General features: G+C 48.4%; 1 protein-coding gene across 1 annotated transcript; it reads right to left on the bottom strand.

Moving 5' to 3' along the window:
• Positions 1-7,527: 7,527 nt before the first annotated feature.
• Positions 7,528-8,801, bottom strand: LOC117063495 (non-histone chromosomal protein HMG-17-like). Its single transcript, XM_033177217.1, has one exon. It carries the CDS (start codon positions 8,773-8,775, stop codon positions 8,359-8,361), a length of 417 nt encoding a protein of 138 aa, XP_033033108.1. The 5' UTR covers positions 8,776-8,801; the 3' UTR covers positions 7,528-8,358.
• Positions 8,802-9,571: the final 770 nt, after the last annotated feature.

Raw genomic sequence — 9,571 nt, 5'->3', positions numbered from 1 at the left:
TAGAACACCTTGTGACCAAACCCCAGGGAGAAGTGAGTTTTTTTTTTTTTTTGAGATGGAGTCTTGCTCTGTTGCCCAGACTGGAGTGTAGTGGCACGATCTTGGCTCACTGCAACCCCTACCTCCCGGGTTCAAGCAATTCTCCTGCCTCAGCCTCCTGAGTAGCTGAGATTACAGTCTCCCACACCATGCCCAACTAATTTTTGTATTTTTAGTAGAGGTGGAGTTTTGCAATATTGGCCAGACTGGTCTCGAACTCCTGACCTCAGGTGATCCACCTTCCTCGGCCTCCCAAAATGCTGGGATTATAGGCGTGAACCACCACACCCAGCCAGAAGTGAGGTTTAAATTGGTACTCAGCACACACATGCACACCTGCACACACACAATCACAGTTTTACAACACTTTGTGGATGTCGGCAAATGATCATAGGGTCATCCGGGAGCCGCCCAGGTCCTCGTCCCCTCTGCCCACGGTCCTCAACAAGAAGAGGGAAGTTCAGATGCAGACACACAAGGAAGACAGCCACGTGACAGCAGGAGCAGCGATTGCAGCGAAGTGTCTACAAGCCAAGGGCAACCAAAGATTGTGGGGGACACCAGAATCTGGAAGAGGCAGGAAAGACCCTCGCTAGAGTCTTCAGAAGGAGAGTGGCTCTGCCGAGTCCTTCACTTTGAACTTTGGACTTCCGGAACTGCGAGCGAGTAGGCCCCTGTTGTTTTAAGCCGGGCAGTATATGGCATTTTTTTTTTTTTTAACAATAGCAAATATATAATTGTGAAGTTTTATATAGGAGGACACAGACCATCCCATCTGCTGTTTGGAAAGATCCCCAGTTGCTGTGGAGAAGTTAGGAGAAGGGGGTGAGAGCAGCTGCAGGGGCCATGGCCGCAGCCCCGCGGGAGGAGGATGCAGGTACAAGTCTTCACTCAGGCTCCAGCAGCCTGACTGTCTCGTACTGTTCACACGCTGGTGGACGGATAAGCTTGCAGACCATTCCATCACATTCCTTTCTTTCTGGGAACCTCTCTAGAGGTTCTCCGTTGACCCCAGAAAAAGCTAGAGGTGGCTCAACGCTTGCGTGTCTCTGTGTGATCTGATCTTGTGCATTCTCTCCTTTTCCCCTCCCTCCTCTCACCTCCTCTTTTCCTCCCTCCTCTCACCTCCTCTTTCCCTCCCTCCCATCCTCCCTCCCTTATTTCACTCACTTCGAATTTCTTTAGCACTTAATAGATGTGGTTAAGAAAATGGGCCCTGGGACAGACTGCCTGTGTTGAATCTGGCTCTACCAATTACTCAGTCTAGTGGATCTCACTTGGGGTGCGATGTTTGACCCTCAAGAGAGATTTGCAATACCTGGAGACGTTGTTGTCAGGCTTGCAGGTGCTAGTGGCATCTGGTTGGTGGAGTCCAGGATGTCACGGAGCGCCCTGAAATGCACCCACAGCCCCCAACAATAAAGAACTATCTGATTGTAAACGACAATAGTGCTGAGATTGAGAAACTCTGACTTCACCTGTGGTCAGGGTTACCGGGCTCAGGCTTCTGGAACTGGGGACCACAGCGAGAAAAGGACGGATGGGTGAGCTGGGTAGGAGGTGGTGCTGCAGACATGATGGTGCCTGTCAGGGAGGTGTCCGCAGTGAAGCTCAGGCTGGCACTCAGGACTGGGCCAGGGGATGCCGGTGAATTCCCACGTGTTCCCTCAACTTAAAGTTCTAGCCTCCCTTTGCAATACACGAAAACACAGAGGGATTCTCTTCTACAATTTCACCTTAAAGTTTTGGTTGCCTTTTGGGGTCTGAAATGTTCTCGCGCGAGTTGGGGTGTCGAAAGAGATCCACTGTCCTCCTGAGTCTTCTTAGCGAGTTTCAGACGTGGCATCTAACTTGCTTTGAAGACGTGCACCCTCCATAAATAGCAAATTTGGCAGAAAGTTGGGCGAGGTCCCATGATTATATAAAAACTAGTGTTCATTTTACATAAAATGTCAAGTTAGTCTTTAAATAGCAGTCTCAGAAGCACAAGCCATTTTATTATCCATTAAGTCATTTAGCATCCACTATACAATTTTTCAAAGTTACTTTCCCTAGAGGGTTGCTGATATACAGTATTCTTGCAGAAAGGGTGGCAGGAGGAGTGGGGAAATGTTCTTGAAAAGAGAGGATCCTGCAAGCAGTCTCTCATTGTATTTGCTTGATCATTTAGGGCAATGCAGACATCAAATCTGAGACAAGAAGTCAAAAAGGAAGTCTTTAGAAGTGTTGTCAGCTTGGAGCTGTGTTTGGTGCCCCTCAGTGAGAACGCTTTGCTTTGCTGCCATAGTTGTTTCTATCTATGGCAAATGCAGTCACAAATTACAATGATGTCCCATTCTGAACAGGGCAGAGTAATGCTGTATTAGGCACAAATACAGCTCAGAAAGAAGAGGCAGCCTCTTCCCTGGTGGGAGCACCTGTCTGGCCGAGTACACAATGAGCACAGGAAAAGTGGCTCAGAGCCCCCAACAGCAGGGAGGCCCCTTGCCACTGGGGCCTGGAGACCTTGTTACCAGTCATGTCAAATGCTCCAATAGCAGAGGCTCTTGGGAAGCATCATTTCCAGAAACTCTCCAAACAGTCTAAAAACTACATGCAAAATAGTCATGTCCTTATAGACTTTTTACTTTGGTGGGGCAAGGATCTAATGTTTATAAGATTCTCAAAAAGGTTAATGGCCACCATAAATGGAGGTGATATGGCCTCAGAGCATTCAAAGTCCCCCAGCAGCATATGGTAAAGTTTACAGGAAAAGCTGTGAGGCATCCCAACTTTTTTTTTTTTTTTTGAGATGGAGTCTTACTCTGTTACTCAGTCTGGAGTGCAGTGGTGCGACCTCAGCTCACTGCAACGTCCACCTCCTGGATTCAAGCGATTCTCATGCTTCAGCCTCCCAAGTCACTGGGATTACAGGTGTGGACTACCACACCCACCTAATTTTTATAATTTTTGGTAGAAATGAGGTTTCACCATGTTGGCCAGGCTGGTCTCAAACTCCTGGCCTCAAGTGATCCACCCACCCACAGTGCTGGGATTACAGGTATGAGCCACCATGCCTGGCCCCAACAGACCTTTAATCAAGCAACTGGCCCACCAGGCTGGGCAGAGGGAAACATGGCTGACAGCGGCAGATGCTGGGCAGCACTTGGCTCATTGCCAGCAGAGAAGCCCCACCAGCAAACTCCCTCCCAGCCCAAGCTTGCAACTGAGTCTCAGAAGCACTCGGAATGTTCACCCGTCACCTGTCGTCGACATGTCTGTCAGTGGTCTGCCCTGGAAGAGGCCAACGGTCCCATGTGGAAGAGAAGAGGCCGGTGTGTCCTATGACGCCCTGCTCAGGGTTGGATGGGGTCCTAGGACAGGGAAGGCTCCTGCCACCTGCATGTGTGCCTCTGCGGTCCCCTTACTCTACTGTGGATCATGGGGGATGTGTGTGGTTTGGTGGAGGCCTTGTAATGAGGTAGAAAGAATGCTTTGGGCCAGGCGCGGTGGCTCAAGCCTGTAATCCCAGCACTTTGGGAGGCCGAGGCGGGCAGATCACGAGGTCAGGAGATCGAGACCATCCTGGCTAACATGGTGAAATCCTGTCTCTACTAAAAATACACAAAATTAGCTGGGCATGGTGGCGGGCTCCTGTAGTCCCAGCTACTTGGGAGGCTGAGGCAGGAGAATGGCGTGAACCTGGGAGGCGGAGCTTGCAGGGAGCCGAGATCCGGCCACTGCACTCCAGCCTGGGCGACAGAGCAAGACTCCATCTCAAAAAAAAAAAAAAAAAAAAGAATACTCTGAATTCCTTTCAGTGAGGATCAAACACCAAGGTGGATTCTCAAAGTCAATTAGAATTGTTTGTCGTTTGCTTCTTCCTCCAGCCCCATGTCTGCCAATACACCCACCAGCAGAGTCCAGGTACCTCCTTACAGCCAGGCCAGGAAAATTTCCTGGACGCTGCTCATCGCAGACTCCACAGTGGATCTCTAAAAGTTTAAGTGTTTTGTAGGCTGCTTCCTCAGACTCCTTGAACACAGGGCTGTTTTCAGGGGTGAGATTCAAAATATTTAATAGCTGGTACAACACAAACACCAACCAGGCCACATAAATGGCAGCCATTACACAGGGCACATCCACGAGGCCTCCTGCCGGCCTGTGCTCAACTTCCCTGTAGGGCTTGTTGGAACGGGGGGTGCCCAGGGATCAACCTATAGCTATTGACCAAAGCACAGGGGAGTATTTCAGTATTTCAGTGGCTGTACCCACGGCTTACTAACGTCAGCTCACATTGCTGGTCATTCACACCCCCCTCCCCCGGCACTGTAGAATTCCATGACCACCTCTTTTCTGATCTGGGCCTAGAGAGCAGACAGGGCCTGGGACCCTCCTGCAACAGGCTCCAGGAAGATTGTGGCTGAAAGGTCATCTGCCTCTGTTCAACTTCCTTTTCTCCACACACTTCCCAACTTCATATCACTTTGATAAATATCACACTTATTACTCAAAATTCTGAATCTGACAACTCTCCCCATGGGTTCACGGAGATGGAACCACTGGGTCGCCATGCAAGCCCCAGACACAGGGCCTGCAAAGTCATGGGGCCCTGGGCCCTCAGGAGTGGGCATTCCCCTTGGGACCCCAAAAGCTGTCTTTGGAGGGGGAGATGCTGCTGAGAACCGGCTGGCTGCTCAGCAGATGTGGTCGCCAGTCTGTGTCCTGAGCACACCGACGTTCCGTCCACATAGAATATTGTTCCATCATCTCCCCGTGTTCTGGTGTTAGTGCTGCTTTCAGGCTGGTTTAAATGTCTCCTTTCTCACCTCTGCCCGCTTCACCTCTCATCCTCATTGAGTTCTCTCCCATGGGCTGGCCACCTCCCCACCATGGGTGGCAGCTGCGTCTCTGCACATCCTATCCCCTACGACTGTACTCTGAGCCAAACACCTTTGCACAGATCACAGTATTCTTGAGTGCCTCTGATAATGGAAAGATGTCTCATACTGTCATCAACCAGGGGCAGGACCAGCCGGCAATCACTCCTCCATTTGTAGGTGGCGGAGGATTTCTCCACATTTGGAAAATCATTCGTGAGTTCTCTTGACCCTTACGACCATCTTGGAAGCCAAGTACAGCAGCTGATTCCCAGGTTTATACATTGGTTACATTGTATCAGCTGTGTAGCTTGGAGGAAGACGTCACAGCCTTGGACGGAAGGAATGGTTGTTGATGGCTCACTGGATCCCTGATGAGTCTGAAGACTAATGTCGGCTCTGGCCTTGGCTTTACTTAGATAAATTCTGAGATGAACTCATACTTCAGCATGGTCCTAGGTAAAAAGCTCCACATGGGCTGAGCTCGGTTTGTGTCTGTGTCTCTCCACAAGGAGCTCTGGTGTCCCCACAGCGGTGCCGTAGAACTGTCGTCTGCTTTTATCAAATTTGGGCTCAGCTCTATTCATATTCAACTTTTCTGGGCCCATTCCCTCAGTCTTGGTGAGAGAAAGGAACAAAATGGTGAAGCAAGACTGAGAGAGAAAGGAGGAGACAGGGGAAGTTAGTGGAGGAGGAGGGCAGAAAGCAGACCCCACACACCTGCTCCTCCCCTCCCCGCCTCGCACAAGGCTCACTATGCCTCCTGGGTCCCCACTGGATGTATGAGTCACACCCGCCCCTGCTCTCCCGTTCAGCTACTCTGGCTTGGGGCTTCCCTGGCTTCTGCTTGAATCATTGTCACAACCAGACTCACTTCGGCGTACCTCCAAGACCCTCCGTCACCCCCCACGGTGCCCTCGGAATATCTTTTAATGCATTGGACCTTGTCACCCCCCATGCTGCCCTCAGAGTATCTTTTGATTCACTGGAACTTGTTGCCAGCTTGTTTCAACTTCTCCCCTGGCTCCCGGAGGCCCGTGTGAAAAATGACGCTCGCAGGTTGGCAAAAGGCCCTTTAATATCTGACTGCGGTCAGCGTTTCTGGGCCCTTTCTCTGCAGGGGGGTGCTTTTCAACCGTGTGGATAAATTAGAATCATCCAGGAGTCTTTTCAGCCACCACAGTCCCCCGGCCCCGGCCCCGGCCCCTGCCCCACCCTGACCCAGAACCACACCCCTTCTGAGACACAGCCTGCCTGTTCCTCCTGGTGCAGGTGCAGGGACGGTCTCTGAGGCTGTCCTCTCCTGTCCACCTTGAACGTTCCAGTCCTAATGTCAGCTCCTCCAGGGTCCTCCCTAACTCTTAACGGAGAGTTAACCCCCACCCGTGTTTTCGGAGCCCCTTCTAGCACATTCCGTCTCAGCTGTGTCATCAGTTGCCCTCAGGCGTGTTCTACGTGCACCCGTGAGTAGCAGGCGGGCCCAGGTTCTGCCACCTTCTCTGTCACGTGACAGGCAGATAGCGCAGTGTCTGCTGTGGGGTTGGCACTCTCATGATTTCCTGCAAAACCTCCTTGGTCAGCACATTGCCTGTGCTAGTCCCACACAAAATTGGCTCAGGTCCCCATCGACTTTTCAGCTTACTTGAGGGGACAGAGGAATGAATCTACAAATTACAAAGGGTTTTGGTTATCTCTTGCCGTATGGTGAACCTCTCAGGGTTCTGCAGGTAGACTGGGCTCAGTGGGCGGTTCTTCTGCAGGCCTTGCTCAGAGAAACTCATGTGGCTGCAATCATAAGGTGCCTGGTGCTGGACTCATCTGCAGGCTGGACTTGGATGCTGGCATGAGGGAGCCTCGGTGGTCGCTCTATGTGGTCCTTCCAGTAGAAGATCTGACTGTGTATGTGGTGGTTCAGAACTTCCGAAAGTAGCATCGTAAGGTGGCAGAAGGCACAGGACCTCTCAGTGGCGAGGCCTGAACTTGGCCCCGTGTCATTCTGCCAGGTTCCCAGGACTCACAGGTCCAGCCCAGATTCAGTGTGGGAGGGGTCACAGCAGGAGGCACGCACCTTGGGGCCCTCTTTGGAAGCAAGCTGCTGCCCAGTGTGATGAGCAGAATCTTTGGAGGGCACACAGGCTGTGCTGGGAAAACAGAGAGGCCCAGGCTTGGGACAGGGAAGGTTTCTGGAAGATCTTGAAACTAGAGCAGATTTTTAAAATAAAATGTAGGCAAATAAAGAAAACAAAATGTTTGATGAGGCAAGACAAACACCTCCTAGTATACTTGGAATAGAAGATCCATCAACATGAAAAATTATGTCATTTTAAAGCCCAGTCAGCAACACTTTATTGTTGAAATCCTAGAAATGCCCCCTTTCTGTGGGTAACGTGTCTGGGTGCCTGCTATACCACGATCCTGGGGGTTTTGTCCTGGAGGTTCCAGCTGAGGAAACAGGACAGAAAAAGGAAAGTAGTAAAACATTTGAGAAGAGAGAAGGAAACGTCGTTATTTTCGGATTGAGATTGTCTACCTAGAAAACCCAAGAGAGTCCACTGCAAATCTGTTAGAATAATCAGAGTGGAGGTGGCTAGTCACAGAATGAATGTTCCAAGATGAATCGCTTTCTTTCTTTTTTTTTTTTTCCAAGCCAAACTGTATCCAGCTTTATTAAAGATACTTTCCATAAACAATCATGGTATTTCAGGCAGGACATGGGCAGACAATCGTTAACAGTATACAACAACTTTCAAACTCTCTTCTTCAATGGACTACCAAAAATCAGAAAGCCACTATAAAACCCAATGAAGTCTTCATCTGATGCTCTCAACAGGGAAAGTTTAGAGTGAGTGTTGACGTTTCACATTTAGCATGTTGTTTAACAACTTTTCACAAGCCGACTCTGACTTTCAGGAAGTGAAATGAAAACGGCAGAATTTATCTGAAGATCCACAATCTAGAAATGGAACCAATGCTGTTTTGACAGGTGCCATCTCAGTGGCATCACTGGAAAGTCCAGATTGCCTGACACACTGGTAACCAATGACTAGAGGTCAGGTCCCAAAAGATATCTGGGCTTAAGGGAGTTAAGTCTGTGCTGAAAGATGGAAAGGGAGAAGAGGACATAAAAACAAATTTGTTTTTCCATACCACAAGGCTTTTGTGCCAAGGTGGCCATGTGTGTCAAAGTAGGGAATCCCTCCTCCTGGGAACCAAGAGGAAGTGTCTCAAAACTAGAAGGGAAAGGTGTTTTCCCCACATCAACCCAGCTTTGGAGACATTCTATTAGTGACATATGCCCCTTCCCCCAAAAATAACAATGAAGTGTTCTGCGTGCTAACAACATAGCTTTAAAAAAAAAAAAAAGTAAAACAAAATTCTGCATTTTATAAAACCTGATAAAAAATAGTATTTCAAACTGTACAGTCACCAGAAGTACACAGTTATCAAAAATGCACACACTTCACTTGGCATCTCCAGCACCTTCAGCTTTCTGTGCCTGGTCTGTTTTGGCATCTCCGTTTTCTGCAGGGTTATTCCCCTCCTTGCCAGCATCAGCTTTTCCCTTTTTCCCTTTGGGTACCTTCTCTCCCTTCTTTGCAGCGGCCTTTTTAGGCTTGGGCTCTGGCTTTGGAGGAGCAGGTTTAGCAGACAACCTCGTGGATCTTCTCTGTGGTTCGTCCTTCACCTTGGCTTTATCTCCTTTAGCATCCCCTTCAGCCTTTCTCTTGGGCATGGTGGCGTCGGCGGCGGGATGTAGGTGCTGGACGCGGGATGCAGCGCGCGCGGGCTTTGGTCGGTCCGGGGGTCGTTCTCGCCTCTTCTTCTTCACACTGCTCCTGGATCGCTTTCTTATACAGCAATGATAGTTAGAAATCATAATCGGGAAAGTTTTCCACTGAGAGCTACAGCTGCCAACGTTTACCTAAGAATTAATGTGACAAGAGCTGCATAGGATCCAACTAAAGAAAAGAATGAAACTCTACTGTAAGGAGAAAGAAAAAAAATGTGAATGGTTGGAGGGACGTGCCCTACCTCTGTGGGAAAAGTTCAGTACTGTGAAGATCCCACCACTCTCAAGTAATTTATAGGAGGTGTAAGCCAATTCCTATCAAAATTGCAATGGGTCTTTTCTTGGAACATGATAAAATTATGCTAAATTTTATATGTAATACATTGGTAATAAAAAAGAAACATATAAAAACCCATTAAATATTTACAACAGCAGATATGCAAACATATTATAAAGCTATAATAACTAAGACAGCAGATAGACATAGCAACAGGCCAAAGAAGAAAATCCCCAAGTGGACCCAAATGTATAGTTACCATGACAAATGCCATATTTCAATCATTGAGGAAGAGAATTATTCAATATAGAATGCAGGTATAATTGGTTAAGTATAAGGTAAATGAAAGTTAATTACCTAACTCCATATATATATATATATATACACACACACACACATACACACTATGATAGATTGAAAGAACAAATGTTAAAAAATTAAATCATACGGTGAGAAAAAGAAAATATAGATGGCTATTTACATAATATTGGGGTATGGAGGCTTTTATTAATAAAAAAGGAGTAAACGTAAAGCAGGTTTGGCAGATTTGACAACAGCAACAACAAAAATAGTTCTGTGTCTTCTCGAGGTAGATACAAATTAACC

The sequence above is a fragment of the Trachypithecus francoisi genome, unplaced genomic scaffold (genome assembly GCF_009764315.1).
Source record: "Trachypithecus francoisi isolate TF-2019V2 unplaced genomic scaffold, Tfra_2.0 Lachesis_group18, whole genome shotgun sequence".
Lineage (NCBI taxonomy): Eukaryota > Metazoa > Chordata > Mammalia > Primates > Cercopithecidae > Trachypithecus > Trachypithecus francoisi.
Note: the sequence above shows the minus strand (reverse complement) of the source record. Positions and strands in the feature narration are given on the sequence as shown.

Coding starts and splice junctions, on each gene's coding strand:
- LOC117063495 (XM_033177217.1), bottom strand. CDS start 8,775: ATGATTTCTAACTATCATTGCTGTATAAGAAAGCGATCCAGGAGCAGT.